Below are 17,694 nucleotides of genomic sequence, written 5' to 3' on the forward strand. Positions count from 1 at the left end.
CGTGGCCCTGTTGCTGAAGAGGAACAGGGACCACCACTCCTTCTGCCTTCAGAATGCCCAGCGCCTGCAGAAGAGCCTCGGCTCGCTCGGGAGGCGGGGATGACCTGAAGAATCGAGTCGGGGGACGAGAGGTGAACTCTATCTTGTAACCGTGAGACAGAATGTCTCTCACCCAACGGTCTTTTACCCGTGGCAGCCAGGTGTCGCAAAAGCGGGAGAGCCTGCCACCGACCGAGGATGCGGAGTGAGGATGCCGAAAGTCATGAGGAAGCCGCTTTGGTAGCGGCACCTCCGGTGGTCTGTTTAGGACGTGACTTAGACCGCCATGCATCAGAGTTCCTTTGATCTTTCTGAGGCCTTTTGGACGAGGAGAATTGGGACCTGCCCGCGCCCCGAAAGGACCGAAACCTCGACTGCCCCTTCCTCTGTTGGGGTATGTTCGGTTTGGGCTGGGGTAAGGATGTATCCTTTCCCTTGGATTGTTTGATGATTTCATCCAAACGCTCGCCAAACAATCGTTCGCCAGAAATTGGCAAACTGGTTAAGCACTTTTTGGAAACAGAATCTGCCTTCCATTCCCGTAGCCACAAGGCCCTGCGGAGTACCACCGAATTGGCGGCTGCAACCGCCGTACGGCTCGCAGAGTCCAGGATAGCATTAATAGCGTAAGACGCAAATGCCGACGTCTGAGTGGTTATAGACGCCACCTGTGGCGCGGACGTGCGTGTGGCTGCGTCAATTTGCGCTTGACCTGCTGAGATGAAGGGAATTTTGTTTACTTACCGTAAATTCCTTTTCTTCTAGCTCTAATTGGGAGACCCAGACAATTGGGTGTATAGGCTATGCCTCCGGAGGCCGCACAAAGTATTACACTAAAAAGTGTTAAGCCCCTCCCCTTCTGCCTATACACCCCCCGTGCTCCCACGGGCTCCTCAGTTTTGGTGCAAAAGCAAGAAGGAGGAAAAAAAAAAAAATTATAAACTGGTTTAAAGTAACTTCAATCCGAAGGAATATCGGAGAACTGAAACCATTCAACATGAACAACATGTGTACACAAAAAAACAGGGGCGGGTGCTGGGTCTCCCAATTGGAGCTAGAAGAAAAGGAATTTACGGTAAGTAAACAAAATTCCCTTCTTCTTTGTCGCTCTATTGGGAGACCCAGACAATTGGGACGTCCAAAAGCAGTCCCTGGGTGGGTAAAATAATACCTCGTAAGAGAGCCGTAAAACGGCCTCTTCCTACAGGTGGGCAACCGCCGCCTGAAGGACTCGTCTACCTAGGCTGGCATCCGCCGAAGCATAGGTATGCACCTGATAGTGCTTCGTGAAAGTGTGCAGGCTCGACCAGGTAGCCGCCTGACACACCTGCTGAGCCGTAGCCTGGTGCCTCAAAGCCCAGGATGCGCCCACGGCTCTGGTAGAATGGGCCTTCAGCCCTGAGGGAACCGGAAGCCCAGCCGAACGGTAAGCTTCGATAATTGGCTCCTTGATCCACCGAGCCAGGGTTGATTTGGAAGCCTGTGACCCTTTACGCTGGCCAGCGACAAGGACAAAGAGTGCATCCGAGCGGCGCAGGGGCGCCGTACGAGAAATGTAGAGTCTGAGTGCTCTCACCAGATCTAACAAGTGCAAATCCTTTTCACACTGGTGAACTGGATGAGGATAAAAAGAAGGTAAGGAGATATCCTGATTGAGATGAAAGGGGGATACCACCTTAGGGAGAAATTCCGGAACCGGACGCAGAACCACCTTGTCCTGGTGAAACACCAGGAAAGGGGCTTTGCATGACAGCGCTGCTAGCTCAGACACTCTCCGAAGAGAAGTGACTGCAACTAGGAAAACCACTTTCTGCGAAAGGCGTGAGAGAGAAATATCTCTCATTGGCTCGAATGGTGGTTTCTGAAGAACCCTCAACACCCTGTTCAGATCCCAGGGTTCTAACGGCCGCTTGTAAGGAGGGACGATGTAACAAACCCCCTGCAGGAACGTTCGTACCTGTGGAAGTCTGGCTAGGCGCTTCTGGAAAAACACAGAGAGCGCTGAGACTTGTCCCTTAAGGGAGCCGAGCGACAAACCCTTTTCCAGTCCAGATTGAAGGAAGGACAGAAAAGTGGGCAAGGCAAAAGGCCAGGGAGAAATACCCTGAGCAGAGCACCATGACAGGAAAATTTTCCACGTCCTGTGGTAGATCTTGGCGGACGTTGGTTTCCTGGCCTGTCTCATAGTGGCAATGACATCTTGAGATAATCCTGAAGACGCTAGGATCCAGGACTCAATGGCCACACAGTCAGGTTGAGGGCCGCAGAATTCAGATGGAAAAACGGCCCTTGAGATAGCAAGTCTGGTCGGTCTGGTAGTGCCCACGGTTGGCCGACCGTGAGATGCCACAGATCCGGGTACCACGACCGCCTCGGCCAGTCTGGAGCGACGAGGATGACGCGGCGGCAGTCGGCCCTGATCTTGCGTAACACTCTGGGCAACAGAGCCAGCGGAGGAAACACATAAGGGAGCTGAAACTGCGACCAATCCTGAACTAAGGCGTCTGCCGCCAGAGCTCTGGGATCTTGAGACCGTGCCATGAACGCCGGTACCTTGTTGTTGTGCCGTGACGCCATGAGGTCGACGTCCGGCACTCCCCAGCGGCAACAGATCTCCTGAAATACGTCCGGGTGAAGGGACCATTCCCCTGCATCCATGCCCTGGCGACTGAGATAATCTGCTTCCCAGTTTTCCACGCCTGGGATGTGAACTGCGGAGATGGTGGAGGCCGTGGCTTCCACCCACAGCAGAATCCGCCGGACTTCCTGGAAGGCATGCCGACTGCGTGTGCCGCCTTGGTGGTTGATGTATGCCACCGCTGTGGAATTGTCTGACTGAATTCTGATCTGCTTGCCTTCCAGCCACTGCTGGAATGCTTTCAGGGCAAGATACACTGCCCGTATTTCCAGAACATTGATCTGAAGCGAGGACTCTTGCTGGGTCCACGTACCCTGAGCCCTGTGGTGGAGAAAAACCGCTCCCCACCCTGACAGACTCGCGTCCGTCGTGACCACCTCCCAGGATGGGGGTAGGAAGGATTTCCCTTTCGATAATGAAGTGGGAAGAAGCCACCACCGAAGGGAAGCTTTGGTCGCCTGCGAGAGGGAGACGTTCCTGTCGAGGGACGTCGGCTTCCTGTCCCATTTGCGTAGGATGTCCCATTGAAGAGGACGCAGGTGAAACTGCGCGAAAGGAACTGCCTCCATTGCTGCCACCATCTTCCCCAGGAAGTGCATGAGTCGCCTCAAGGTGTGTGACCGACCTTGAAGGAGAGATTGTACCCCTGTCTGTAGTGACCGCTGCTTGATCAGCGGAAGCTTCACTATCGCTGAGAGGGTATGAAACTCCATGCCAAGGTATGTCAGCGATTGGGCCGGTGTGAGATTTGACTTTGGAAAATTGATGATCCACCCGAAACTCTGGAGAGTCTCCAGGGTAGCGTCGAGGCTGTGTTGGCATGCCTCTAGAGAGGGTGCCTTGATCAACAGATCGTCCAAGTACGGGATCACCGAGTGACCCTGAGAGTGGAGGACCGCTACTACAGTAGCCATAACATTGGGGAAAACCCGTGGGGCTGTTGCCAGGCCGAACGGCAGTGCCACGAACTGCAGGTGTTCGTTCCCTATGGCGAAGCGCAAGAAGCGCTGGTGCTCTGGAGCAATCGGTACGTGGAGATAAGCATCTTTGATATCGATCGATGCAAGGAAATCTCCTTGGGACATTGAGGCGATGACGGAGCGGAGGGATTCCATCCGGAACCGCCTGGTCTTTACGTGTTTGTTGAGAAGTTTCAGGTCCAGGACAGGTCGGAAAGACCCGTCCTTCTTTGGGACCACAAACAAGTTGGAGTAAAAACCGTGGCCCTGTTGCTGAAGAGGAACAGGGACCACCACTCCTTCTGCCTTCAGAATGCCCAGCGCCTGCAGAAGAGCCTCGGCTCGCTCGGGAGGCGGGGATGACCTGAAGAATCGAGTCGGGGGACGAGAGGTGAACTCTATCTTGTAACCGTGAGACAGAATGTCTCTCACCCAACGGTCTTTTACCCGTGGCAGCCAGGTGTCGCAAAAGCGGGAGAGCCTGCCACCGACCGAGGATGCGGAGTGAGGATGCCGAAAGTCATGAGGAAGCCGCTTTGGTAGTGGCACCTCCGGTGGTCTGTTTAGGACGTGACTTAGACCGCCATGCATCAGAGTTCCTTTGATCTTTCTGAGGCCTTTTGGACGAGGAGAATTCGGACCTGCCCGCGCCCCGAAAGGACCGAAACCTCGACTGCCCCTTCCTCTGTTGGGGTATGTTCGGTTTGGGCTGGGGTAAGGATGTATCCTTTCCCTTGGATTGTTTGATGATTTCATCCAAACGCTCGCCAAACAATCGTTCGCCAGAAATTGGCAAACTGGTTAAGCACTTTTTGGAAACAGAATCTGCCTTCCATTCCCGTAGCCACAAGGCCCTGCGGAGTACCACCGAATTGGCGACTGCAACCGCCGTACGGCTCGCAGAGTCCAGGATAGCATTAATAGCGTAAGACGCAAATGCCGACGTCTGAGTGGTTATAGACGCCACCTGTGGCGCGGACGTGCGTGTGGCTGCGTCAATTTGCGCTTGACCTGCTGAGATAGCTTGTAGCGCCCATACGGCTGCGAATGCTGGAGCAAAAGACCCGCCGATAGCTTCATAGATGGATTTTAACCAGAGCTCCATCTGCCTGTCAGTGGCATCTTTGAGTGAAGCCCCATCTTCCACTGCAAGTATGGATCTAGCTGCCAGTCTGGAGATTGGAGGATCCACTTTGGGACACTGAGTCCAACCCTTGACCACGTCAGGGGGAAAGGGATAACGTGCATCCTTAAGGCGCTTAGAAAAACGCTTATCTGGACAAGCATGGTGATTCTGGACTGCCTCTCTGAAATCAGAGTGGTCCAGAAACATACTCGGTGTACGCTTGGGAAACCTGAAACGGAATTTCTCCTGCTGGGAAGCCGACTCCTCCGCCGGAGGAGCTGAGGGAGAAATATCCAACATACGATTGATGGACGCAATAAGGTCGTTCACTATGGCGTCCCCGTCCGGAGTATCAAGATTGAGAGCGGCCTCAGGATCAGAATCCTGATCAGCTACTTCCGCGTCATCAACCAGCGATCCCCCTCGCTGAGACCCTGAACAATATGATGATGTCGAGGGAAAATCTAAGCGAGCTCGCTTAGTCGGTCTGGGGCTGGGGTCTGTGTCAGAACCCTCAGCTTGGGATCCATGAGATACCCCGGGAGGACATTGTTGGTCCAGCTGAGGTGGGCCAGGGAACAAAGAATCAACAGAGTCCCTGTGCTGAGATACCGGTCTGGACTGCAAGGCTTCCAGTATCTTAGCCATAGTCTCAGAGAGTTTTGCAAACTCCGTCCCTGTCACCTGAACAGTGTTAGCAGGTGGCTCCCCCTGGGCCCCCCCTAGCAGAGGCTCTGGCTGAGTAAGTGCCACAGGGGCCGAACAGTGCCTACAATGAGGGTCAGTGGAACCTGCCGGTAGCGGGGTCGTACATGCGGCGCAGGCAACATAATAAGCCTGTGTTTTGGCACCCCTGCCTTTCGTGGGCGCCATGCTATTATCTTCTCTGAGCAACACAATAGGGTATATAGCCAGAAATCAACTGTGCACTATACGGTGTAAAATAAACATATAATGTTACACTACTGCACAATGGGGCTAGCACCACAGGTGCTGCTTACCACCCGCTTAAAGCGGTTGTGCGGTCACCAGAGTCCCTGCCTGGGTCTCCCAGATTTTGTCCCCCTCTGCAGCGTCCGAGGAGCTGACAGGAATGCGTCCTGAGGAGAGGAGAGAGCCGTGGGCGTGACCCAGAAAGAGCGGGAACTGGTGCCTGCACTGTGCACAGTGAGGGGAGTGGAGTATGCAAAGCATGCTCCAGCCCTCAGTGCTGCTCGTTCTGTGCAGCGTCCCGCCCTTCCCCTGCCTGTCAGGGCTGTGGGCGGGAGGAAAGGAAACTAGGCCGCAAAAAGCCGGGGACTCTAGTAATAAACGCGGCCGCCGTAAAAGCGCGGCCGGCGTGGAAGTCCCCGGCGCACTACAAGTCCCAGCCGCGCCACAGTGTTTCCATGGCAGCGGCGGTCAGTGCGGCAGTTCCTATACATAAACACACTCAGGAACGCTGAGTGTGTAATGGCACATATTAACCCGGTCAGCGCCGCGGTCCCCGGTGCACTAGCACACCCAGCAAAGCTGGAGTGTTGCTGTGCGCGGTCCCCACGGGGACACAGAGTACCTCCAAGTAGCAGGGCCATGTCCCTGAACGATACCCGGCTCCTATCCAGCAGGCTCCACAGGAGTTGTGGATGAAGCACGGTCTCCTGTGCCTGGAGACCGATAGGATCCCACTTCCACCAGAGCCCTGAGGGGGATGGGGAAGGAAAACAGCATGTGGGCTCCAGCCTCCGTACCCGCAATGGATACCTCAACCTTAACAACACCGCCGACAAGAGTGGGGTGAGAAGGGAGCATGCTGGGGGCCCTATATGGCCCACTTTTCTTCCATCCGACATGGTCAGCAGCTGCTGCTGACCAATCTGTGGAGCTGTGCGTGCGTGTCTGACCTCCTTCGCACAAAGCAAAAAACTGAGGAGCCCGTGGGAGCACGGGGGGTGTATAGGCAGAAGGGGAGGGGCTTAACACTTTTTAGTGTAATACTTTGTGCGGCCTCCGGAGGCATAGCCTATACACCCAATTGTCTGGGTCTCCCAATAGAGCGACAAAGAAAGAGTAATTTATAAAACCAATGGATGAATTTAAATTCCGATTATAAGCTTTTATTTACATAACATGGGTAAACGCCAGAACGTCTGTCAGGGACTGTACATCCATAGACATTAATATTAAGTCGCCCCTCTGCAAATATACTGTACCGGCTCCCGCTCCTGTGGGGAAGATTTCTACAAGATTTTGGAGGTGTTAGTGCAAACTTTGCCCATTCATCCAGGAGAGCATTTGTGATAACAGACCCTCATGTTGGGGTGAGGTCAGTCTCACAATCCCCGTTACAGAGTTTGGCCGAGTTGGGGTACGAGCTCTGTGCGGTCAGTCATGTTCTCCCCTGACCTTGGACCTTGTGCACTGACACAGAAAAAGGCCTTCCCGAAACTGCCCCACAAGCTGGAAGCTACAATTGTCCAGATTCGCCCATCAGATGCAGATAGAGAAGTGTGATCCGTCCCAGCACAGAACACGTCTCCTCCAGAGTCCAGTGGTGACGGCTTTACACCGCACCATCCTGACGCTCGGCATTGTGCTTGGTGCTGTACGGCTGCAGCTGCTCGGCCATGAAGCTCCAGCTGTGCACAGTGTTTGTGCTGATGTTAATACCAGAGGAGGTCTGCACTCTGCAGTTAGGGGGTCAGCAGAGCGGTGGGGACTTTACTACACTCTACCACTTGGCCCTCACTCTGCAACGTTACTTTATGGCTGAGTCTCTACAGTTCCTTCCATTACTTGCTTAATAATAGTATGACATCCTAAAGACTTACTCCACCAGGACTGCGCGGTGGTGAGACACTGAAGATGGACATGTCCGGCTCGCCACCCCCGACATCATCATTCAGGAAAGAGAAGAAGGTGTCCTGATCTTGGTCAGCTCTGCTTCCCTCACTTTGTATTTCCTCTTTGCTCCAATCTTCATAGGCGTTGTACCCTCCCCACTTCATAGTCTTCAACCTGTGAGAGAAAACACAGCCTTAGTGTCCGGTGTGTAGTGACTTTGGTTTTATTAGTAGTGGATTTAGTCTCGGCGAGCCCTTGTGTCGATGGTTTGTTGTCGTCTGTTAGTGCTGCGGCTGTGTCCTGGCAGTTTTGATATTTGGTGCTGTGGCTGTGTCCTGGCCTTTATGATATTTAGTACTGGGGCTGTGTACTGGCTGTTATATTTGTTGCTGTGTCCTGACCGTTATGATATTTGGTGCTGTGGCTATGTCCAGGCTGTTATGATATTTGGTGCTGTGGCTGTGTCTTGGCCATTTTGATATTTAGTGCTGCAGCTGTGTTGTGGCTGCTATGATGCTTGGTGCTGCGTCCTGGCCGTTATGATATTTGGTGCTGAAGCTGTGTCCAGACCGTTATATTTGGTACTGGGACTGTGTCCTGGATGTTATATTTGGTGCTGTGGCTATGTCCTGGCTGTTATGATACTTGGTGCTGCGACTGTGTCATGGCCGTTATATTTGGTGCTGCAACTGTGTCATGGCCATTATATTTGGTGCTGTGGCTGTGTCCTGGCCGTTATGATATTTGGTGCTGCAACTGTGTCCTGGCCGTTATGATATTTGGTGCTGCAGCTGTGTCCTGGCTGTTATGATATGCCCTGTGTGTGTTCTGGTTATAATACTTGATTGTTTTTATATTGTTTCTGTATCTGCTAACTACTAGTATTACCCTAGTAATGGCCAGTTAGCATGTGGTGACAAACCCACGGGTTGATCCTTGTATACGGCTCCTTCTTTTACTCAGGTGAGCCCGGCATAAAGAATTGTCACTGGTCTTTAGGGTCCGCGTCTGGTGTCTTTCTACATTTAAGCTCATACTGTATTGTACTAGGCTGAACATGTTCTGGAAAGTACCACCATGGAGAGCATGTTCTCCTTCTCCACCCAAGTGACAGGAGAGATATATCATACTCAAATGCCAGAAGACCAAGACGAGGTACATTCCAGACTTTTGTAACTCCCCTCCCCTGCTACTTGTCAAATACCAGTCTGAAGAATGCCTAAAATGTTCTTTTTTTCCAGGTGTGGAGGCCGAGTGATGGATGGATTATAGGACTCTGCAAAGACAGCAATGAATTTCTTCCCATCAGGTATCTCCCCTCCTTCCTAAGTCACAATTCATACTATGCACTGGGCAGTAACATTTTTTTTGCATTGGTTTTCAATCCCCTTCTCCCACAATCCATGTTAAGTCATCCGTGAAGCTGGGGCTTCTTTAGACATGATACTGACCTCACGTGTGGTCTCCAACCATGGCCTTGTGTTTCATGTCCTCCACTGACACAAAGTTCACAGATTCCTTTTTAAGGACACATGTTCCATCTAAAGGTCCCGTCACACGCAACGACGTATCTAACGATATATCGCCGGGGTCACGGATTCCGTGACGCGCATCCGGCATCGTTAGCGACGTCGTTGCGTGTGACACCAAAGAACGGCCGGTAATGATCAAAGAAGGGAATTTTGTTTACTTACCGTAAATTCCTTTTCTTCTAGCTCCAATTGGGAGACCCAGACAATTGGGGTGTATAGCTATGCCTCCGGAGGCCACACAAAGTATTACACTAAAAGTGTAAAGCCCCTCCCCTTCAGCCTATACACCCCCCGTGCTGCTACGGGCTCATCAGTTTTGGTGCAAAAGCCAGAAGGAGGAAAAATTATAACTGGTTTAAAGTAAATTCAATCCGAAGGAATATCGGAGAACTGAAACCATTTAACATGAACAACATGTGTATACAAAAAACAGGGGCGGGTGCTGGGTCTCCCAATTGGAGCTAGAAGAAAAGGAATTTACGGTAAGTAAACAAAATTCCCTTCTTCTTTGGCGCTCCATTGGGAGACCCAGACAATTGGGACGTCCAAAAGCAGTCCCTGGGTGGGTAAATAATACCTCATAATAGAGCCGTAACGGCTCCGTCCTACAGGTGGGCCACTGCCGCCTGAAGGACTTGCCTACCTAGGCTGGCATCTGCCGAAGCATAGGTATGCACTTGATAGTGTTTCGTGAAAGTGTGCAGGCTCGACCAGGTAGCTGCCTGACACACCTGCTGAGCCGTAGCCTGGTGTCGCAAGGCCCAGGACGCTCCCACGGCCCTAGTAGAATGGGCCTTCAGTCCTGAGGGAACCGGAAGCCCCGAGGAACGGTAAGCTTCGAGAATTGGTTCCTTAATCCACCGAGCCAGGGTTGATTTGGAAGCTTGTGTCCCTTTACGCTGGCCAGCGACAAGGACAAAGAGTGCATCCGAGCGGCGCAGGGGCGCCGTACGAGAAATGTAGAGTCTGAGTGCTCTCACCAGATCTAAAAAGTGCAAATCCTTTTCACATTGGTGAACTGGATGAGGGCAAAACGAGGGTAAGGAGATGTCCTGATTGAGATGAAAAGGGGATACCACCTTAGGGAGGAATTCCGGAACCGGACGCAGAACCACCTTGTCCTGGTGAAACACCAGGAAAGGAGCTTTGCATGATAACGCTGCCAACTCAGACACTCTCCGAAGTGAGGTGACTGCTACTAGAAAAACCACTTTCTGCGAAAGGCGTGCGAGCGAAATATCCCTCATTGGCTCGAACGGTGGTTTCTGAAGAACCATCAGCACCCTGTTCAGATCCCAGGGTTCTAACGGACGCTTGTAAGGAGGGACGATGTGACAAACCCCCTGCAGGAACGTACGTACCTGTGGGAGTCTGGCCAGGCGCTTCTGAAAAAACACAGAGAGCGCAGAGACTTGTCCCTTAAGGGAGCCAAGCGACAAACCCTTTTCCAATCCGGATTGAAGAAAGGACAGAAAAGTGGGCAAGGCAAAAGGCCAGGGAGAAAACCCCTGAGCAGAGCACCACGACAGGAATATTTTCCACGTCCTGTGGTAGATCTTGGCGGACGTTGGTTTCCTAGCCTGTCTCATAGTGGCAATGACCTCTTGAGATAATCCTGAAGACGCTAGGATCCAGGACTCAATGGCCACACAGTCAGGTTGAGGGCCGCAGAATTCAGATGGAAAAACGGCCCTTGAGACAGCAAATCTGGTCGGTCTGGCAGTGCCCACGGTTGACCGACCGTGAGATGCCACAGATCCGGGTACCACGACCTCCTCGGCCAGTCTGGAGCGACGAGGATGGCGCGGCGGCAGTCGGCCCTGATCTTGCGTAACACTCTGGGCAACAGTGCCAGAGGAGGAAACACATAAGGAAGCTGAAACTGCGACCAATCCTGAACTAAGGCGTCTGCCGCCAGAGCTCTGTGATCTTGAGATCGAGCCATGAATGTTGGGACCTTGTTGTTGTGCCGTGACGCCATTAGGTCGACGTCCGGCGTCCCCCAGCGGCAACGGATCTCCTGAAACACGTCCGGGTGAAGGGACCATTCCCCTGCGTCCATGCCCTGGCGACTGAGAAAATCTGCTTCCCAGTTTTCTACGCCCGGGATGTGAACTGCGGATATGGTGGATGCTGTGTCTTCCACCCACAGCAGAATCCGCCGGACTTCCTGGAACGCTTGCCGACTGCGTGTCCCACCTTGGTGGTTGATGTAAGCCACCGCTGTGGAGTTGTCCGACTGAATTCGGATCTGCTTGCCTTCCAGCCACTGCTGGAACGCTTTCAGGGCAAGATACACTGCCCTGATCTCCAGAACATTGATCTGAAGTGAGGACTCTTGCTGAGTCCACGTACCCTGAGCCCTGTGGTGGAGAAAAACTGCTCCCCACCCTGACAGGCTCGCGTCCGTCGTGACCACCGCCCAGGATGGGGGTAGGAAGGATTTCCCGTTCGATAATGAGGTGGGAAGAAGCCACCACCGAAGGGAAGCTTTGGTTGCTTGAGAGAGGGAGACGTGCCTGTCCAGGGACGTCGGCCTCCTGTCCCACTTGCGTAGGATGTCCCATTGAAGAGGACGTAGGTGAAACTGCGCGAAAGGGACTGCTTCCATTGCTGCCACCATCTTCCCCAGGAAGTGCATGAGGCGCCTCAAGGGGTGTGACCGACCTTGAAGGAGAGATTGCACCCCTGTCTGTAGTGAACGCTGTTTGTCCAGCGGAAGCTTCACTATCGCTGGAAGAGTATGAAACTCCATGCCAAGATATGTCAGCGATTGGACCGGTGTCAAATTTGACTTTGGAAAATTGATGATCCACCCGAAACTCTGGAGAATCTCCAGAGTAACGTTGAGGCTGTGTTGGCATGCCTCTTGAGAGGGTGCCTTGACCAGCAGATCGTCTAAGTAAGGTATCACAGAGTGACCCTGAGAGTGTAGGACCGCAACTACTGTAGCCATGACCTTGGTGAAAACCCTTGGGGCTGTCGCCAGGCCGAACGGCAGTGCCGCGAACTGAAGGTGTTCGTTTGCTATGGCGAAGCGCAAGAAGCGCTGATGCTCTGGAGCAATTGGTACGTGGAGATAAGCATCCTTGATATCGATCGATGCTAGGAAATCTCCTTGGGACATTGAGGCGATGACGGAGCGGAGGGATTCCATCCGGAACCGCCTGGTCCTTACGTGTTTGTTGAGCAGTTTTAGGTCCAAAACGGGACGGAAGGACCCGTCCTTCTTTGGAACCACAAACAGGTTGGAGTAGAAACCGTGACCCTGTTGCTGAAGAGGAACCGGGACCACCACTCCTTCTGCCTTCAGAATGCCCACCGCCTGTAGAAGAGCCTCGGCTCGCTCGGGAGGCGGAGATGTTCTGAAGAATCGAGTCGGAGGACGAGAGCTGAACTCTATCCTGTAACCGTGAGACAGAATGTCTCTCACCCAACGGAATTTTACTTGTGGCAGCCAGGTGTCGCAAAAGCGGGAGAGCCTGCCACCGACCGAGGATGCGGTGTGAGGAGACCGCAAGTCATGAGGAAGTCGCCTTGGTAGCGGCACCTCCGGCGGTCTTTTTAGGGCGTGATTTAGACCGCCATGCATCGGAGTTCCTCTGATCCTTCTGAGGCCTTTTGGACGAGGAGAATTGGGACCTGCCCGCACCCCGAAAGGACCGAAACCTCGACTGTCCCCTCCTCTGTTGGGGTGTTTTTGGTTTGGCCTGGGGTAAGGATGTTTCCTTTCCCTTGGATTGTTTGATGATTTCATCCAATCTCTCACCAAACAAACGGTCGCCAGAAAATGGCAATCCAGTTAAGCACTTTTTGGAAGCCGAATCTGCCTTCCATTCCCGCAGCCACAAGGCCCTGCGTATTGCCACCGAATTGTCGGCTGCAACCGCCGTACGGCTCGCAGAGTCCAGGACAGCATTGATAGCGTAGGACGCAAATGCCGACGTTTGAGAGGTTATGGACGCCACCTGCGGCGCAGACGTACGTGTGAGTGCGTCAATTTGCGCCTGACCAGCTGAGATAGCTTGGAGTGCCCATACGGCTGCGAATGCTGGAGCAAAAGACGCGCCGATAGCTTCATAGATGGATTTCAGCCAGAGCTCCATCTGTCTGTCAGTGGCATCCTTGAGTGAAGCTCCATCTTCCACTGCAACTATGGATCTAGCCGCCAGTCTGGAGATTGGAGGATCCACCTTGGGACACTGAGTCCAGCCCTTGACCACGTCAGGGGGGAAAGGGTAACGTGTATCCTTAAGGCGCTTTGAAAAACGCTTATCTGGACAAGCTCGGTGTTTCTGGACTGCCTCTCTGAAGTCAGAGTGGTCCAGAAACATACTCTTTGTACGCTTGGGAAACCTGAAACGGAATTTCTCCTGCTGAGAAGCTGACTCCTCCACTGGAGGAGCTGAGGGAGAAATATCCAACATTTCATTGATGGACGCAATGAGATCATTCACTATGGCGTCCCCATCAGGAGTATCAAGGTTGAGAGCGGCCTCAGGATCAGAATCCTGATCAGCTACCTCCGCTTCATCATACAGAGAGTCCTCTCGCTGAGACCCTGAACATTGTGATGATGTCGAGGGGATATCATAGCGAGCTCGCTTAATTGGTCTGGGGCTGCGGTCCGTGTCAGAGACCTCACCCTGGGATCCATGAGACACCCCGGGAGGACATTGCTGTTCCAACTGAGGGGGACCAGGGGGCAATGATTCCACAGTGCCCCTGGCTTGAGATGCCGGCCTGGACTGCAAGGCTTCTAATATCTTAGCCATAGTCTCAGAAAGTCTTTCAGTAAAAACTGCAAACTCCGTCCCTGTCACCTGGACAGTGTTAACAGGTGGATCTCCCTGGGTCACCCTTAGCAGAGGCTCCGGCTGAGAAAGTGCCACAGGGGCCGAGCATTGCACACAATGAGGGTCAGTGGAACCTGCCGGCAGTATAGCCGTACATGCTGCACAGGCAGCATAGTAAGTCTGTGCTTTGGCACCCTTGCTATTTGTGGACGACATGCTGTTGTCTCCTCTGAGCAATACAGGAGGGGATATAGCCAAAAATCAATTGTGCACCATACAGTGTAAAGTATAGACTATAATCAATAAACTATAAATACACTTCTGCACTAGTGGGGCCAGCACCACAGGTGCTGCTTACCGCCCGCGCAAAGCGTTTGTGTGGGCACCAGAATTCCTGCCTGGGTCTCCCTGAGCTTGTCTCTCCTCTCCAGCGTTAGCAGAGCTGAGAGGAATGGCTGCCAGCGTCCTGAGGAGAGGAGGGAGCCGTGGGCGTGACCCAGAAAAGTGCGGGAACTGGTGCCCCACTGTGCAGAGTGAGGGGGGTGGAGTATGCAAAGCATGCTCCAGCCCTCAGTGCTGCCGTCCTGTACAGCGTCCCGCCCTTCCCCTGACTGGCAGGGCTGGGGGCGGGAAGAAAGAGAGACTAGGCCGCAGAAGCCGGGGACTCGAGTAATAAGCGCGGCCGCCGTATAAGCGCGGTCGGCGCGGAAGTCCCCGGCGCACTAACAGTCCCAGCCGCGCCGCAGTGATCTCATGGCAGCGGCGGTCAGCGCGGCAGTCCCCCTACACACACACACTCAGCGACGCTGAGTGTATAGTGGCACAAACGCAGTCAGCGCTGCTGTCCCCGGTGCACTAGCACACCCAGCAATGCTGGAGTGTTGCTGTGCGCAGTCCCCACGGGGACACAGAGTACCTCCAAGTAGCAGGGCCATGTCCCTGAACGATACTCGGCTCCTATCCAGCAGGGTCCTCAGGAGCTGTGGATGGAGCACGGTCTCCTGTGCCTGGAGACCGATGGGATCCCACTTCACCCAGAGCCCTAATTGAGGGATGGGGAAGGAAAGCAGCATGTGGGCTCCAGCCTCCGTACCCGCAATGGATACCTCGACCTTAACAACACCGCCGACAAGAGTGGGGTGAGAAGGGAGCATGCTGGGGGCCCTGTCATGGGCCCTCTTTTCTTCCATCCGACATAGTCAGCAGCTGCTGCTGACTAAGCTGTGGAGCTATGCGTGGATGTCTGACCTCCTTCGCACAAAGCATAAAAACTGATGAGCCCGTAGCAGCACGGGGGGTGTATAGGCTGAAGGGGAGGGGCTTTACACTTTTAGTGTAATACTTTGTGTGGCCTCCGGAGGCATAGCTATACACCCCAATTGTCTGGGTCTCCCAATGGAGCGCCAAAGAAAATACTCACCTTATCGTTGATCATTGACACTTCGTTGATTTTCAAAAAATCGTTGATTATTGCAGGACGGAGGTTGTTCGTCGTTCCCGAGGCAGCACACATCACTACGTGTGACACCGCGGGAACAACGAACTACAGCTTACCTGCGGCCGCCGGCAATGCAGAAGGAAGGAGGTGGGCGGGATGTTTGGCCTGCTCATCTCCTCCCCTCCGCTTCTATTGGGTGGACACTTAGTGACGCCGCTGTGACTCCGAAGGAACCGCCCCCTTAGAAAGGAGCCGGTTCGCCGGCCACAGCGATGTCGCTAGGCATGTAAGTACCTGTAACGGGTGTTAGCGATGTTGTGCACCACGGGCAGCGATTTGTCCGTGACGCACAAACGACGGGGGCGGGTTCTTTCACCAGCGATATCGGTAACAATATCGCTGCGTATAAAGCCCCCTTAAGACCACATGAGGAGTTGATAGATGGACGTCAGGATGACCTGCACATCTACCAACGTCTACTGAGCTAACGACCCATGTAATGATCAGCAAAATGAAGGGAATTTTGTTTACTTACCGTAAATTCCTTTTCTTCTAGCTCCAATTGGGAGACCCAGACAATTGGGTGTATAGCTATGCCTCCGGAGGCCACACAAAGTATTACACTAAAAGTGTAAAGCCCCTCCCCTTCAGCCTATACACCCCCCGTGCTGCCACGGCCTCCTCAGTTTTGGTGCAAAAGCAAGAAGGAGGAAAAAATTATAAACTGGTTTAAAGTAAATTCAATCCGAAGGAATATCGGAGAACTGAAACCATTCAACGTGAACAACATGTGTATACAAAAACAGGGGCGGGTGCTGGGTCTCCCAATTGGAGCTAGAAGAAAAGGAATTTACGGTAAGTAAACAAAATTCCCTTCTTCTTTGGCGCTCCATTGGGAGACCCAGACAATTGGGACGTCCAAAAGCAGTCCCTGGGTGGGTAAATAATACCTCATAATAGAGCCGTAACGGCTCCGTCCTACAGGTGGGCAACCGCCGCCTGAAGGACTTGCCTACCTAGGCTGGCATCTGCCGAAGCATAGGTATGCACCTGATAGTGTTTCGTGAAAGTGTGCAGGCTCGACCAGGTAGCTGCCTGACACACCTGCTGAGCCGTAGCCTGGTGTCGCAAGGCCCAGGACGCTCCCACGGCCCTGGTAGAATGGGCCTTCAGCCCTGAGGGAACCGGAAGCCCCGAGGAACGATAAGCTTCGAGAATTGGTTCCTTGATCCACCGAGCCAGGGTTGATTTGGAAGCTTGTGTCCCTTTACGCTGGCCAGCGACAAGGACAAAGAGTGCATCCGAGCGGCGCAGGGGCGCCGTACGAGAAATGTAGACTCTGAGTGCTCTCACCAGATCTAACAAGTGCAAATCCTTTTCACACTGGTGAACTGGATGAGGGCAAAAAGAAGGTAAGGAGATATCCTGATTGAGATGAAAGGGGGATACCACCTTAGGGAGGAATTCCGGAACCGGACGCAGAACCACCTTGTCCTGGTGAAACACCAGGAAAGGAGCTTTGCATGACAACGCTGCTAGCTCAGACACTCTCCGAAGTGAAGTGACTGCTACTAGAAAAACCACTTTCTGCGAAAGGCGTGCGAGCGAAATATCCCTCATTGGCTCGAACGGTGGTTTCTGAAGAACCATCAGCTCCCTGTTCAGATCCCAGGGTTCTAACGGACGCTTGTAAGGAGGGACGATGTGACAAACCCCTTGCAGGAACGTGCGTACCTGTGGGAGTCTGGCCAGGCGCTTCTGAAAAAACACAGAGAGCGCAGAGACTTGTCCCTTAAGGGAGCCTAGCGACAAACCCTTTTCCAATCCGGATTGAAGAAAGGACAGAAAAGTGGGCAAGGCAAATGGCCATGGAGAGAAACCCTGAGCAGAGCACCACGACAGGAATATTTTCCACGTCCTGTGGTAGATCTTGGCGGACGTTGGTTTCCTAGCCTGTCTCATGGTGGCAATGACCTCTTGAGATAATCCTGAAGACGCTAAGATCCAGGACTCAATGGCCACACAGTCAGGTTGAGGGCCGCAGAATTCAGATGGAAAAACGGCCCTTGAGACAGCAAGTCTGGTCGGTCTGGCAGTGCCCACGGTTGGCCGACCGTGAGATGCCACAGATCCGGGTACCACGACCTCCTCGGCCAGTCTGGAGCGACGAGGATGGCGCGGCGGCAGTCGGACCTGATCTTGCGTAACACTCTGGGCAACAGTGCCAGAGGGGGAAACACATAAGGAAGCTGAAACTGCGACCAATCCTGAACTAAGGCGTCTGCCGCCAGAGCTCTGTGATCTTGAGATCGAGCCATGAATGTTGGGACCTTGTTGTTGTGC

General features: G+C 53.3%; 1 protein-coding gene across 1 annotated transcript in view; it reads right to left on the reverse strand.

The window, feature by feature from the left end:
- The window catches only part of INCA1 (inhibitor of CDK, cyclin A1 interacting protein 1), a 130,804-nt gene that overhangs the window by 17,616 nt on the left and 95,494 nt on the right, over nucleotides 1-17,694 (reverse strand). The window contains exon 6 of the mRNA XM_075346738.1: nucleotides 7,573-7,759. Within this exon, the coding sequence (XP_075202853.1) occupies nucleotides 7,573-7,759 (187 nt within the window). The remainder of the gene's footprint in view (nucleotides 1-7,572; nucleotides 7,760-17,694) is intronic.

The sequence above is a fragment of the Anomaloglossus baeobatrachus genome, chromosome 4, assembly GCF_048569485.1.
Source record: "Anomaloglossus baeobatrachus isolate aAnoBae1 chromosome 4, aAnoBae1.hap1, whole genome shotgun sequence".
NCBI lineage: Eukaryota > Metazoa > Chordata > Amphibia > Anura > Aromobatidae > Anomaloglossus > Anomaloglossus baeobatrachus.